Source organism: Gadus chalcogrammus, chromosome 1 (genome assembly GCF_026213295.1).
Source record: "Gadus chalcogrammus isolate NIFS_2021 chromosome 1, NIFS_Gcha_1.0, whole genome shotgun sequence".
NCBI lineage: Eukaryota > Metazoa > Chordata > Actinopteri > Gadiformes > Gadidae > Gadus > Gadus chalcogrammus.
The window spans coordinates 402,381-417,601 of NC_079412.1; the positions used below are offsets into that span (position 1 = coordinate 402,381).

At 43.6% G+C, this 15,221-nt stretch overlaps 1 protein-coding gene across 1 annotated transcript in view; it reads left to right on the plus strand.

The window, feature by feature from the left end:
- The window catches only part of LOC130390231 (voltage-dependent calcium channel subunit alpha-2/delta-2-like), a 44,555-nt gene extending 30,207 nt beyond the window's left edge, over window positions 1–14,348 (plus strand). Inside the window, exons 21-38 of the mRNA XM_056600104.1 lie at window positions 1,684–1,745; window positions 1,829–1,905; window positions 2,245–2,305; window positions 2,392–2,489; window positions 2,574–2,664; window positions 3,447–3,509; window positions 3,961–4,064; window positions 9,070–9,165; window positions 9,436–9,527; window positions 9,621–9,668; window positions 10,396–10,467; window positions 10,624–10,776; window positions 10,894–10,946; window positions 11,098–11,153; window positions 11,278–11,401; window positions 11,501–11,610; window positions 12,946–13,028; window positions 13,913–14,348. Coding sequence (XP_056456079.1) covers window positions 1,684–1,745; window positions 1,829–1,905; window positions 2,245–2,305; window positions 2,392–2,489; window positions 2,574–2,664; window positions 3,447–3,509; window positions 3,961–4,064; window positions 9,070–9,165; window positions 9,436–9,527; window positions 9,621–9,668; window positions 10,396–10,467; window positions 10,624–10,776; window positions 10,894–10,946; window positions 11,098–11,153; window positions 11,278–11,401; window positions 11,501–11,610; window positions 12,946–13,028; window positions 13,913–14,014 — 1,545 coding nt within the window. The 3' untranslated portion in view covers window positions 14,015–14,348. The remainder of the gene's footprint in view (window positions 1–1,683; window positions 1,746–1,828; window positions 1,906–2,244; window positions 2,306–2,391; window positions 2,490–2,573; window positions 2,665–3,446; window positions 3,510–3,960; window positions 4,065–9,069; window positions 9,166–9,435; window positions 9,528–9,620; window positions 9,669–10,395; window positions 10,468–10,623; window positions 10,777–10,893; window positions 10,947–11,097; window positions 11,154–11,277; window positions 11,402–11,500; window positions 11,611–12,945; window positions 13,029–13,912) is intronic.
- The last annotated feature ends 873 nt before the right edge of the window (window positions 14,349–15,221 follow it).

The following is a 15,221-nucleotide window of genomic DNA, read 5'->3' on the forward strand; positions in this document are numbered from 1 at the left end:
TTATACATGATGAGGTCACTGCTCCACGACACTATACATGATGAGGTCACCATGACACTATACATAATGAGGTCACCATGACACTATGCACGATGAGGTCACCATGACACTATACATGATGAGGTCACTGCTCCATGACACTATACATGATGAGGTCACCATGACACTGTACATGATGAGGTCACTGCTCCATGACACTATACATGATGAGGTCACTGCTCCATGACACTATGCATGATGAGGTCACTGCTCCATGACACTATACATGATGAGGTCACCATGACACTATACATGATGAGGTCACTGCTCCATGACACTATACATGATGAGGTCACTGCTCCATGACACTATACATGATGAGGTCACTGCTCCATGACACTATACATGATGAGGTCACTGCTCCATGACACTATACATGATGAGGTCGCTGCTCCATGACACTATACATGATGAGGTCACTGCTCCATGACACTATACATGATGAGGTCACCATGACACTAAACATGATGAGGTCACTGCTCTATGACACTATACATGATGAGGTCACTGCTCCATGACACTATACATGATGAGGTCACTGCTCCATGACACTATACCTGATTAGGTCGCTGCTCCATGACACTATGCATGATGAGGTCACTGCTCCATGACACTATACATGATGAGGTCACTGCTCCATGACACTATACATGATGAGGTCACTGCTCCATGACACTATACATGATGAGGTCACTGCTCCATGACACTATACATGATGAGGTCACTGCTCCATGACACTATACATGATGAGGTCGCTGCTCCATGACACTATACATGATGAGGTCGCTGCTCTATGATACAATACGGCTTTGATGCGAGGCATGCAGATGAAACACCAGAAATTCTATTTAACAATGAGAACATGCCACACTCTCACTCAACCCTGGACAACAAGCCTCTCCTAAATGTACATTGCTAATAGGATTCCTTTCAATGTTATGTCAGTCTGTTGCGTATCTTGACAAGTAGCGCATGTATTGGACCTGATGTAGATTCAAGTATAAATTAACTCTCTGACATTGATAAGGGGACGTTGCATTAGAGACTTTGTATGCAGTCTATGGGTGTGTGAAGCAGTAGTTTCCTAGGAAATGTGCACCTTTCCTGGGCACTGCGCTGGTTCATGTGTTTAACAGCTGCTTCACGTGATCAGGGATGCTGATGCAAATGCAGCTCCTCTCCGAACACACTCAGCGGTGTTAGCCGTCTCTATACTTGGAGTAAAGCGGGAGGTGGAGACCAGTGAAGGGCAGTGTTCCAGGCTAGACTCCCACCGGAGACAAACCAAGCCGCCCAACCGTGGTCATGTTCTAGTTTCTTGTTCTACAGAAATTATCATTGTTTATTAGGAAAACATTGAACATTTATTTCAATAAAACATCCAGATGATGCTTTACATGATGAGGTAGATCACAATACTTCCCCTGCCTTCTGTCACAGCGAACACACTCTATTGTCGCAAATCCAAGCTTGACTCCAATGATTACAGTCCACGGTGGTGTTGATTGTTTCCTTATTGATTCCCCAACAACGTCACACAGACACTCAACATTCATCTAGCTGTGTGCAAGGCTTGTCATGCATTTAAATTATTTTTTACAAACCTTGATTTAATTTGGGTATCAACCATTTTTTCTGTTACAGCAATACATTGATGATGCTTACAGGGGGTACACCTGGACACCCATAAACGGCACAGACTACAGGTGAGTTGAGATTTTAAATCCCTACCAATGAGAACTGACCGTGTTTCCAGACTTGATCTGTTTCCCAATGCTGCCCTCTGCAGCCTGGGCCTGGTATTACCCCCCTACAATGAGTACTACATCCAGGCAGACCTGAGTGACGTGATGCTCCAGCTCCAGTGTGAGTATTCCAGCACATTCCCTTCGCTGTGCGGCCTTTGTTATGAACCTGTGTACTCACCTGTGTAATAAATCTGCGTACTCACCTGTGTAATATACCTTCGTACTCACCTGTGTACCTACCTGTGTAATAAACCTGTGTACTCACCTGTGTAATAAACCGGTGCACTCACCTGTGTACTAACCTGTGTAATAAACCGGTGCACTAACCTGTGTACTCACCTGTTTAATAAACTGGTGCACTCACCTGTGTACTCACCTGTGTAATAAACCGGTGCACTCACCTGTGTACTCACCTGTGTACTAACGCCTAAAACTCCTTTTCTTTTTTCCTCTACAGATCTGCAGTCTTTGTTGCCCAGCTCATTTGAATCATCAGGACATGTGTTTCTGGCTCCAAGGTAACCTCATCCTCATGCTGCCTCCACTATGAATCAAACTGAAGGAAGTGTTCACTGTAGTATTCATTTGCATTATAACTCTTAAGGGAATACTGCAAGCGTCTTCAACTTTCCGACAACAATACACAGTTCCTGGAGAACTTTCTCTCTCTCATGATGGACATCACACTAGAATCTGAGGACTGTGAGTGTTGGTACAAAACCAGGACACCATATCTGTACATCTTTCAGGTTTTGGGAGGTCATGAACTGCTTGCGTGTGTTTCAGGTGACCAAGGCATCATCCACAACCTCATTCTGGATTCTGGCATCATTGGACAGCTGGCCTCCAGAGTGTGGAAGAACAAAGATATACATTCGTAAGTAAAGAAACTTGCTTACCGTTTAGAGTGGTTTCATTCACATGCTAATGCTAGTCGCTTAAAGTGTAATTCCGGCCAAAATAGAACCCAGGGTCTTTGTTTTGGCATGTATACCCATCAAATAAGCCTTCCAGATACATTTTGAATTGAAAATTAAAAAATGTTTAGGTGCAATGTTTAGCCTCATATTATTGGTCAGGGGCACCGCAAACAATTCCAAATCGTAATTTTTTAACCACTAATATTGCTCGAAATAGCACCAAACCTCTGCAGTAGCATGATTAGGGTCCCTACACATAGAACAAAGCATCAACTACTTAGTTAGCGTACCAGGAGTTTATTAAAAAATACTGTTTTCCAAGTCTGTGCCTTATTGGTAGGTCCATGTTTCCAGGAAGTCCACACAAGTCAATTTCCTGCTACCGTAAATAGTATAATAGAGGTGCCCCTAACCAATAACATGGAGGCCAAACATTGCGCCAGGCAAATTCTATGCTTGATTTTCAATGAGAAAAAGTATCTGGAGGGGTTATTTGTTACATCAAATGAAATGTGATTCAACCCTCAATGTACCTTCACTGCAATTCAAATCAGCACACACTGCATGTTCATTAGCTGTTGTTATGTTCAGAATGACCAGCGTGAATGTTATACTTGCAGTTGAGTACCAGTGGCACTGGGGACACACTGTGGTTATTCACTGTGAACAGCACCGTCCCTTCCTGCATATGTCCTACAGAGTGTTACTACAGAACTCTGCGTTACTCTGCGTCCTGTAGGTATGGCTTCCTGGCGGTATTTGCCTCCACAGATGGTGGCGTGACCAGGGTGTTCCCCAACATGTGAGTCATGGTGCAACACCTCCCATCAGCCCACATCCATTTGAACCGTAACGGCCCTCAACACACTTTATTTTAGAGAATAAAACAGGCTACTGTTAGCCGTAGCACACACAGAAACAATAACAAACTTCTAAGTGCTGAACTGGCCTGGCCTTAGCCTTTTGCCTCACACTCCTCTTCTCCCCCGCCACCTCACCGGAGGAACGCGTCCACTTAACCAATCACGGTTACACTATCCCCTGCATATCACTGTGATAGGTCGCTGACTTGACGGATAGGCTGCACATTGACTGCACACGTCTAAGCTGATATCAACAACACGTTCATTGACGCTCCGGAAATATCAGTACTTCACTAAGAAGTCATTATCTCTGAACTGAACTACATCTCCTTACCATGACACTCACAACAGTCTCTTACAGTAGTATTGTTTTACTTTATTGTTGCATAGGGCTGCTGAGTCCTGGCAGGAGGATCCAGAGCCCTTCAACTCCAACTACTACAGACGCAGCCTGGACAACAAGGGCTACATGTTCAGAGCTCCTCAGAGATCCTGTGAGCATCACTTCTGCTGCTCTCTCTCCCTGAACCTTACCACATCCTACTCTCTCTTTCCTTTACCTTAACCATAATCTCTCTCTCTCTCTCTCTCTCTCTCTCTCTCTCTCTCTCTCTCTCTCTCTCTCTCTCTCTCTCTCTCTCTCTCTCTCTCTCTCTCTCTCTCTCTCTCTCTTTCTCTCTCCCTTACCCTATCCTGCGCTCTCACTACCTAACCCTAAAGCTGGATTTAGATCACTACTCGCAGCACGTTTGTGAAGGTCTGTGTCACGACATGACGCAAATCTTTGCAAATCGTTTTTTTCCGATTTACAACCTAAACATGTGAATCAACCAAATTGGCTGTTTGCTGGAGCCATTCACATGACTTAAAGAGCCCTATCTTGCATCCAGCGCAATTGACTTTCTACACCAACGCATGTATCTTTGTTAGTTTGCACCCGGCGCAAAGCCGATTTTCCCCCGCAGCAAACCTGCGCCGCTAAACTTGTGCCCTGAGAGGCCTGTCAGCGAAAAGCAGAGGCGTGTTACGGCGCAAATGATACATGGTGCTGGGTAGCCCTGCCCATTCTTCCGGCGAATTGATTTTGTCCTGCACAAGGGTCTGGAGAAGAGCAATACATTTCTTTCTGCTTCCGACACGTTTTTGCGGGAGTCAATCACCAAGTTGGCTGTTCCCCTTGGCGCGCTATTGGCTGGTTAAACACAATGACGACAGGGAAGCTACGGCAAGCAGCCATTTGCGTACAGAGTCAGTTGAACTAGGCCCGTTGATCACGCCTCTTGTGCTGAAGAAAATGACAGCAGCTTCCCCAGACGAAGCCAATCTATGATTCGCTTGGTCTGGTAATAGTCAGGCTACAACACTGGTGCTATCTTACAGATCGATAAAGCAGTTGCGCAACTGACAAATACCTGGTCTAAGTGCACTAGCGGATAGCGCAGTTGGTGTTGCTATTTTGACGTACCATGGTTGGTTGGATCTGCAACATAAGCTTACTAGTAGTAAGCTTATACTTGTAGTCTATTCTATACACAGCACATACATGCAAACGATTTGCATAATTGAAATATTATGATGATGATGTGGAATGTGGAAAAAAAAAATCCAGAGGGGCTGCATGAATGAACACTGTAGTAGGCTATTCCATGCGTTAAAATAATAATAATATCAATAATATACTCGCAATGTAGGCTATATCCCAGCCTTCCAAAACAAAATCTCGTTTTAGGGTAAATGATAATGTTGGTTAAACCTTTTGGGAAAGAACAACTGATACAGAGGTAATAAGTTGTAAATCAATGCATCTGCAAACATCGTATAGCAAACACATATTTTCTTGACACAGACATCGTGTACAAGCCAATAACTTGTGTTAAAAAGAATGAATGATTCCGGGTGCGCACGTGTGCCTCCATCTGTTTAAACACACGCAAACTAAACACGTAACGCATAATACTGTCCATGGCAATGTATCGATGTGTCGATAACGATAATGTATACAATAGTGGTAAGAAACAATGTTTGTTAATGTATTGCCGCATATCATTAAATAGACCCACAGTTGCGGAAAACCTAACACACATCATATGTGTGTTAGGTTTTCTTTGCCAAAATGTACATGATGACTCAGTATTTCTGAAGTTGAAGAAGGAAACACTATTCCATGTGTGAATTAGGCCACATTATTTGGCCATAAACTGAGCCATTTGAAGTTTTAAATTCATGTGGTCATGCATATGTCTCATCGGAGACTACAAACGCACTGTCAAAATATCAACTTGACAGGTTAAAATGCGCTCATGGCTCTTAAAGGGGATGGGAGATGGCGCTCTCATTGGTTTATTGCATGTTACACCCAAACCACACATAAGGGTAATTTGCATGGACCTATTAAAGAAAGGACAGCGGATTAAAAAATGGCACCCATTCATTCCTATGTAAACTGCTCAATGGCACAGGGCAACATCAAGGAGAGATTTGCTTTCACATCAAGGGAGCCAGCAACGCCCTTGTGCATGATCTGCCGGATGCAGAAATATTCTCGTTTTCTAGCATTGTTAGCATTGTAGCATCATAAGCGAGATCTACACATCCCTCCGCGACTTTAAGTGATAAAAAGTCACCACAGTGCTTAAAAACCATCAACGTCATTCACGTTAAGGAAAAACCTTGGACACGAGAAGTTAACTGAGCCGTGCACTGAGCCCTCTCGGATGCCGGACCGAAACAACATTTGTTTCACTATGACTCCTTTCAGCTGGCCATCCCTCCTTCTCCTGCAAAAAATTAATTAATAAAACGGCTAATAAAACGCCTGAGGTGGCGTTTTTAAAAGAGAAAACCTATATTTTATTAGTACATGGTATAAAGATAATTATGAGCCTTTGATTGTTACCCAGACATTTTTTGCGGAGACACATTCCTGTTCCCCACTTGTATTGGAGTGAACGGAGATATCTACTTCTGGGCCCCTTGAATCAAGGGACCCGTCCACAGCCCGCTTAAACAGCTGCAATAGCAGGCTTGGCCGCTGAGCACTGGATTGCGCAAGTATGCACTGTTCCTGGGGGCTTGGGAATTAGGCTACTTGAGGGCCACCCTTTTTAGATTTGCGAGAGTAAATTTATCCGCCGGTATAATAGCAACAGCGCCAGAGACCCGCCTAGAAAGTTACTTAAGTTTTAGTTTCAGACCGTTAAAATAGGGCCCAAAGACCGTCATTAGATTCAGTTACTGAGACTAATGTTATTCTGCTTCAACATTATTCACCCTGACTCCCAATGAAGGGAGGCTTCCCTCAACCATGGAATCTGTTTTTGATGATCTTTTCGTGTTTTTTGTTGCTCTTTTATTAAGGTTTACGATACAAGTAGTAGACCTAGACTAGACGTTATTAACACATCCCCATGTCTTAACCCCTCTTAATGGCGTGACGAAGCATTGCCTATAGTATCATGATAAATGCTAGAATTTACATAGCGCTGTTGGCTGTACCTAGACAACCGGTCTGAACTGGAGATGAAGCCGTAGATAGCTCTCCTTTAATGGGCATGAATTGAAAACCCTCTGATTAAATCCCAATAAATGGAGCTGGAAATTGGAGTCCAAGACAAATTTCCCTCCAAGGATAATAAAGTGTATCTTATCTTAGATCTTTATCTTATATAATTTATGTAGCCAAAGGCTATCGCTGTCTTGCTTGACTACTTAAAGGTTGGGTATGGGATTTGCGAAACGCCAGCAGATTTTTTTTCCTAACCCCTCTCCTTCAACGCTGACTCTGACTCCACCCATTCCAAGAAGTACATGGACGTGCAATCATGCACGAGCGAACAGAGAGTGAGCCATTAGCTAGTTAGCTAGCTCCAGTAGCTACCGCAGGATAACAAAAAATAGAAGCTTGCTCTGGGTCACGAGCTTTGAGTACGTGAACGAAGGGGTTGCGCGGGGAGCGGGGGAGGGGGAGTGCAGTACGACCGTTTGATTGACGTACTTACTGTCCAATGCCACTCGGTGGGTCTGGAAATCATTGGCTGGAGTTTTTCGAGCCCTGCCCGTTCCACAGATGATTGACTTGTTTACATTTCATGTCTACCTCAGTGGCTTTAAGTGGGTTATGATTAGGATTTCAAGTAATTTTGCAAAAAATGGCCAAAAAGAGAATTCCATACCCCACCTCAAAATGTACGGCCGATATGCTACACAGTTGTATATCTGGATAAAAGCCTTGTGCCACATTGCAGGAAAGCTAAAAGTAGACATATGAGTGGTGTGTGGATGATTGCTGGTTTAAGCTTCCAAGACTGGACTCTGGGGCTGGCTGAGGCTGCACACCTGTTGCTGCACATCTGTTCTCAATGTGCACATCTGTACATCTAGAGACCAGTGTGCACAGGTCAAACCGTGTAGCATGGTATTTGCGACACTGGCCAGTGTAGTCGTGATGTTGAAAATGTGTTTGTTTAAAGATGTGTATAAGATGACCCATTGGCGGGTGCTCCATGTTGCCACGCAGGATGCCCCCCCCCCAGTGTGTGGGGAGAAGGCCGGTGTAACCTGGTGCACATTGATTGCTCACCAGGTGTGAAGCCTCACCCAGCCCCAGAGTCCAGTCCGACTGGGCCAGGTGAGGCTGCTCAAAGCAGCCATCATCCAGACACACTCCCACAGTCAGCATCTCCCATGTAGCCCACACACAAACGCTGCATATCACACCATCTTCGTAAACAATCCAGACACACGCATTTAAATCAGTTACACAATTTACTGTTATCTCATGAAAATGACCAATGAACTTTCAGAGTCCTTCATATTCAAAGCTTAACAAAATCTGCTTCTTGCCGGCAGCCATCCTTGCAGTCGTATCACAGGTGATACGGTTACATTTTATTATATGTTTGATTAAATCGTGTCGGATGTGTATTATCCATACAGGCTATGGTATTGTCCATTACAGCTCCTTTCCTTAGTGCGAGGAGTGAGTGGGTTGGCCTGACTCAATCCAATAAATGTAATCCCACTCATTCCTTCTTCTTTGTTAGTGATGTTAATTTAAATGGATGTTACTTTACTGCTAAACTTATAGAAACGGTCAATAAACCATCTTAACTAGTCCAAATTAAACTCCTTATTGCTCTGTGTGGTTCCCCTATTAGCTAAACTCTGTAGTGGTCTATTTACATGAGTTGCCAACAATGCATTTCCATCAGCTTGACTAAGTAACAAGTACTCTCATTTAAAGCAAACTAAATAAAAACGTTCATATAATCGACACATGAGTTATCAGAAACATCGTATTAATATATATTTCACCATTAAAAGAAATCTGAGATCGGATCGGATCGGCAGATCACACACAGATCAGTGATCGGGATCTGCCTGAACCTGAGGCCTCACAGGAAAATGTTAACCTGTTCTTTAACACAAATCTTTTTGTTGGTCAAAGTGTTCCTCAATGTTTTCTCAACTGTATCTCTGTCCGCCCGTCTCCGTAAACAGCCATGGATGACATCGGGGCAGAGAATGGCACCATCGGAATCCTACTCAGCTCTGCTGTGGAGGTCAATCTAGGTGGCAAGCTTCTCAAACCTGCAGGTATGATTTCTTCATTCATTCAGTCGGTCGATACCCCAACATTAGACCTCACGACCTTCAGTGGGATTTGTAGGTTTGATCATTTACAGTCTAAATGATCAATCATGTTTTAGTGTTTAAATGTCCATACTACAACGTTACTAGGTCAATCTAAATTAAATAAAACTCATGTGTTAAAGCTCTCTTTACGTCCAGACGGCATTAACAAAATGAAATGCTCTGACTGGAGATTCATCATTTTCTGATCGTGTGGACCTTCCCATTAATCAGTGGTCGGGGTGAAACTCGACCTGGAAGCTTGGGTGGACAAGTTCAAGATCCTGGCCAGCAATGTGTCGGAGAGCCGCCAGGGGTCACAAAAGGTACGTTCAACCTCTCCGTCCTAATCTTCTGGCTGCTGCGTTCCTCTAGTGAATCTCCGGTTACTAACGGTGCCTTTAACTCTCTTCACACAGTGCGGGCCTTCCAGAAGCTGTGAGATGGACTGCGAAGTGAACACGGACGTAAGCATGCCTATCTCTCTCTCTGAGGGAAGCCTCTCACTTATTCTCCCATTTATAGACGGAGCCATCCATCCCACATTGAGAAGGAGCTGGTACTGCCTTGTGTGGGAAGCATCCTTCCGTGTGGGGTAACGTGTGTGACCTTCCTGCCGTGAGGCCTGGTGTGAGGTGAAGAGTTGTGTACACACGTAGCCCCCCAGTCCCCGGGCGATCATTAGCTGACCGGCTAGTGTTACTAACCAACTACTATCTTATGCTTGTGAGGAATCCGGGTGGGAAGGTGTTGATAGACCATTACAGTCAAGTCACCCTTATGATGCCAGCTACAGCGGAGGCTAGCAGTAGTCGCACCAACAGAAATTTAGCTCTATAGTATAATATAAATATTCATTATAAGAATATAGAAATCTAACATATATGGCTAATATGGAGACCAATCCTTTGAATGCAGGGCAGACATTGTTCAAATGTTATGTTTATCATGGCAGCCTTTGTCTCAGTGTGAAATGTTGTGTCTTAGCCTCTCAGGCCTTGGTATGGTCAGGGACTACTGTGGACCCCAGCTGCCCCTCCAGCTGTCAACTGGGCTCACCATGTCACTATATTTGTGTGTGGTGGGCCTGCTGTTATCTGAGGTCATTTTCTGTGTGTGTGTGTGTGTGTGTGTGTGTGTGTGTGTGTGTGTGTGTGTGTGTGTGTGTGTGTGTGTGTGTGTGTGTGTGTGTAGGACCTGCTCTGTTATCTGATCGATGATGGGGGATTCCTTGTCATGTCCAATCAGAGGGACCACTGGAAGAAGGTAAACTTTCCATTGATATTGTAAAATCCAACATCACAGAGTGTAAAGAACGTAGTGAGGAGACAACAAAAGGTAAACAACTGAAGGTAAACACAGTACTGTTGTGCAGTTCTTGTCCTTTATTCAGCTGCCTCCTCTCTCTTCTCCCAATAAAAGGTGGGCCTTTTCTTCGGAGACGTCGACCCCTACCTGATGCACGCGCTCTACAACAACTCCATCTACGCCCGCGTGCAGTCCTTCCAGTTCCAGTCGGCCTGTGAGCCAATCAGCAGCAGCCACACGGGTGCTGCTGCAAGAGGCATCTTTGTGGTAATGGAGGACTTTAACGCAATCACGTTCAAATCTAATCAAGAACTAGAGCAGCGTGCTCTGTGAGTACGACCTCGAGGTGTTAACAGGTTCTCCTGCTCCTCCCTGTATCTCCAGCCCTCCATTGCGGACATGCTGAGTTTAGCATGGTGGTCTTCAGCCGTGGCCTGGTAAGACCTCTCAGAAAACAGCACAGTGTGGGGCTGGTGCGCCACATTATCCAAAAGACAATGCTTGGCACCACCTTTTCTTGTTTTTTTATTGCACCCTGTGAAGGTTGAAGCGCTCCCATGACAATGTGTCACCTGATCTCCTCTCCAGGTCTGTGCTCCAGCAGTTGCTGTATGGATTGACCTACAACAGCTGGTTCCTCACAGGTGGGCGCCTGTGTGTTCAAAGATTATGCTGTGATATGAGGGTATGAAGTATCGAGGCTATCAATAGTCTTCCAACAGTCCCTGTGAGTTTTTCTCTGCTCTGAACTCCTCACCTGTCTTCCAGACGACTCTGTGGTGGAGGGCTTCGAGACTAAGGACAGTAGCTGTGTGACCATCCAAAGCCAGTTCTATTTCACTAACACCACCAACTCCTACAACATCCTGCAGGACTGTGGGAACTGCTCCAGGTGTGCTTCGATGTGTGATCTGCGCTGTTTAGCATGGCAGTTTATGCTGGCGGGTAGCTATAAGCTAGCGTACACTGACCCCCAACCCTTCCTTCGCAGGCTGTTCCACGCCAAGAGGATAGAGAACACCAACCTGCTTTTTGTGGTGGCAGAGACGCTGCCCTGCAGCTCCTGTGAGATCGAGAGGCTGACCCAGGTCCAGACGGAGTGTATCCTACCCAATATTCATACAGATCCATCTTCACCCCCATTCTGTTCTGAATGACCAGATCCTCCTGATGTTGTAAAGCACCTAGACACGCAGGTTTTACCTGCTTTTTACTGTTTTAGAGCTTGTGGGATACACTTCTATACAGCAATTTGAATCCATTCAAATTCACTTCTGAAGTAAGGCTATATTTTAGGGAATTAAGTAGCCTATTGTCTAGAACTGTTGGCCAAACAAGGAATCATAGAGAGGAGTGCTGCTGGCTAGGTAATCACCGCTGGAAACACTGGCCTTCACCTCAGTTCCGTCGTGACATCGCTGCAATTCAGAGCGGGAATATCTGTTGAATATCCAATATCTTTTTGATAAGACCACAATTAGAATCCAATTCTGTGGGAAACACTGTCATGTGCGGTTATGTTAAAAAAATTGACCACAACGTTCAACATGCACAGTAAATTATTCCTAGTAGGATTGCTTTGACCATGGATTACAGCGCTGGGCTACCCAACACAACGTTATCTACTGCTGTAAAATACCCCATGTAACATTCTCTAAAGCTGTAAACTACCACATAAAATTATCTACAGCTGTTTGGGTAGTCGACTCATCTGATGGTAAGTTTTCAAGTTAAATTATGATACTTGCTAAGATTTCATTAGCATTAAATGACAAAAGTTAATCTTTAATACATTAACTCGTCTGTGAACATGATTTCTGTCTGTGAGAAGGATCAATTTTCACTGGAAATGTTAGTGACGACAACAATTCTGATAATACAACGGTTCTTCACGACATCATCAAACATCGTCTTTTGTTATTGTTTTGACTTATCGATCTCTAGAAGCAGAAATTAGAAAAATACATATAATACCTTTAAGACTATTAAAACCACTAAAACAATGTACAGTTAAATGAAGAATACTAACACCACTTAAAAAATGTACGGTTAGATTAAGACTACTAACACCACTACAACAATGTACAGTTAAATGAAGACTACTAACACCACTTCAACAATGTACGGCTGGATTAAGACTACGAACACCACTACAACAATGTACAGTTAAATTAAGACTACTAACACCACTTAAAAAATGAATGGTTAGATTAGGTCTACTTACACCAATGCAACAATGTACAATTAGATTAAGTCATCTAACAGCACTTAGCAGCACACAATTTGAACAATAATTTACAAATATGCAGCCGAATCCAGCAGAAAGAGCACTGCACTGAATGTATTTAAATACATTCAGTCCTTTCAGCAGGATATCTCCAACAGTCAAAATGCCCACTATCAGACTGTACTCTGCCCGTTAACTCTGAAGCTCAGTCCGCGAGGAGAACCCATGTGAAGTCCTGAGAGACGCCAGGTATCGCAAAGGTCCACCGAGCTGCTTCGACTACAGTGCCTGGGTGAGTACAGCTAAACCTCTCTAAAGTCTCTTAAAAACCCCTGAAAAGGTAAACCCCTATCATAGTATGGGTCTGTTATAAACACCTGAAAAGGTAAGACCCTATCATAGTATGGGTCTGTTATAAACACCTGAACAGGTAAGACCCTATCATAGTATGGGTCTGTTATAAACACCTGAGAAGGTAAGACCCTATCATAGTATGGGTCTGTTATAAACACCTGAGAAGGTAAGACCCTATCATAGTATGGGTCTGTTAAAAACACCTGAGAAGGTAAGACCCTATCATAGTATGGGTCTGTTATAAACACCTGAACAGGTAAGACCCTATCATAGTATGGGTCTGTTATAAACACCTGAGAAGGTAAGACCCTATCATAGTATGGGTCTGTTAAAAACACCTGAGAAGGTAAGACCCTATCATAGTATGGGTCTGTTATAAACACCTGAACAGGTAAGACCCTATCATAGTATGGGTCCCTCTCATAGCAGCCTGATTTAAGGATCGTGGTTAGAGTGAGATGGGTGTAGCCCGCCCTCTGGCTGGCTGCAGGGGGGTGATGGTGTAAACTGTGCACAGGTCAAACACCACGCTGTTCATCAGTAGTAAGAGATCCTTCTGTGCATTACACTGTGTTGTTGTGCGCACACTGAATTAGTTAGGTGCCGCATTAGCTGTTAAAATAAGTTCCATCACTAATATTGTACTTGGGGAACTGAGGTGAATCAGACACAGCTCACTATTATCCACGGGCATGTTAGATCTCGTTTAGGGCATCAATCCAGATAACTATGATAGAAATTAAAATCTGAAGGTGTTGACTGTTGAGAAAATGTTTGTCTCTCTTGTTTGATGATGACGGTTCCTTTGAATTTGTGTTACAGGAGAACACGTCTGAGTGTGGTCACGGTCTCTCCCTGCAGTCTTCTCTCGGAATCATTCTCCTCCTTCAGTTTACTCAGAAAAGTATCATTGATTTCTTCTGATTTGTTTGATTACTTCGGATACTATTGATTTCTTCAGATTTGATCCTGAGGTCTGTTGTCCTCGAGAACTTTGACCAATTCCCATCTGCGTCATGTTTACCTGTTTTTACTCCAGCTCTGCTAGAATCTTACAGGGTCATACTGTGTATGACACCGAACCAAGCCACGCCTCAGCTCTGTTTCCAATGAACACCAAGATACATTCCTCTGATGAATGGATTTCACGTTTATCAGAATGGTTTTAGTCCATGTCTTTTAATTGCTTCCACTTATATTTGGTATCTTCTAGAAGTGCTTCCATGTGTTAAATAAGCAGGCTTTAAGGAATGATGTGAATGAGAGCGAAATATAAAGATATTGTGCTCATTATTTTTGTGACATGCAGATCTACATGTTGAATTGATTGCCTAAAACAATATGATACAAAACTTTGCATGTAGTCGCTTTTAAACAGTGCAATAACGCTATTCTTATCCAGATGTTTTAATTGTTGTGATACCTTGGTGAACATCAATTAATGATTTATTTATTAATTTACAGTGTTATTAATTTGATAGGAAAAAAAAAGATCAGCCCATATTTATGTGGCCAGATTTTCTCTAATTGTATTCCATAACCCTAACCCTATACCTTCCCTAACCATGTACATGTATACACTAGCCCTAACATGTATACCCTAAACATGTATACCCTCACCCTAACATGTATACCCTTACCCTGACAGGTATACCATAACCCTGACATGTATACCCTAAACATGTATACCCTATACCTTGCCTAACTCTGTACATGTGTACCGTAACATCGTACATGTATACCCTAACCCCGTACATGTATACCCCATCACTAAACATCTATACCCTAACCCTATACATGTATACCCTAAACCTCACACTATTCCTATACATGTAGCCCTAACCTTATACATGTATACCCTAACTCTATACATGTAAACCCTAACCCTATACATGTATACCCTAACTCCAGTGCTTAATTTGTCAAGTGGGAGCTCCCGGAGCGCTGACGAGTAGAAAAAAAGCGGCGGGGGGGGGGGGGGGGGGGGGGCTCTGGTGGCCGCTTTCGAACAACCCACACTTATTTAGTCAACATCGCAAGAAATTAGCCTACTAAAGCCTCGTGAATGGGGATGTACCCAGAAAAAATAGTAAACATATGTTAGGTTGGAGAGACACACAGCCAAACGTTA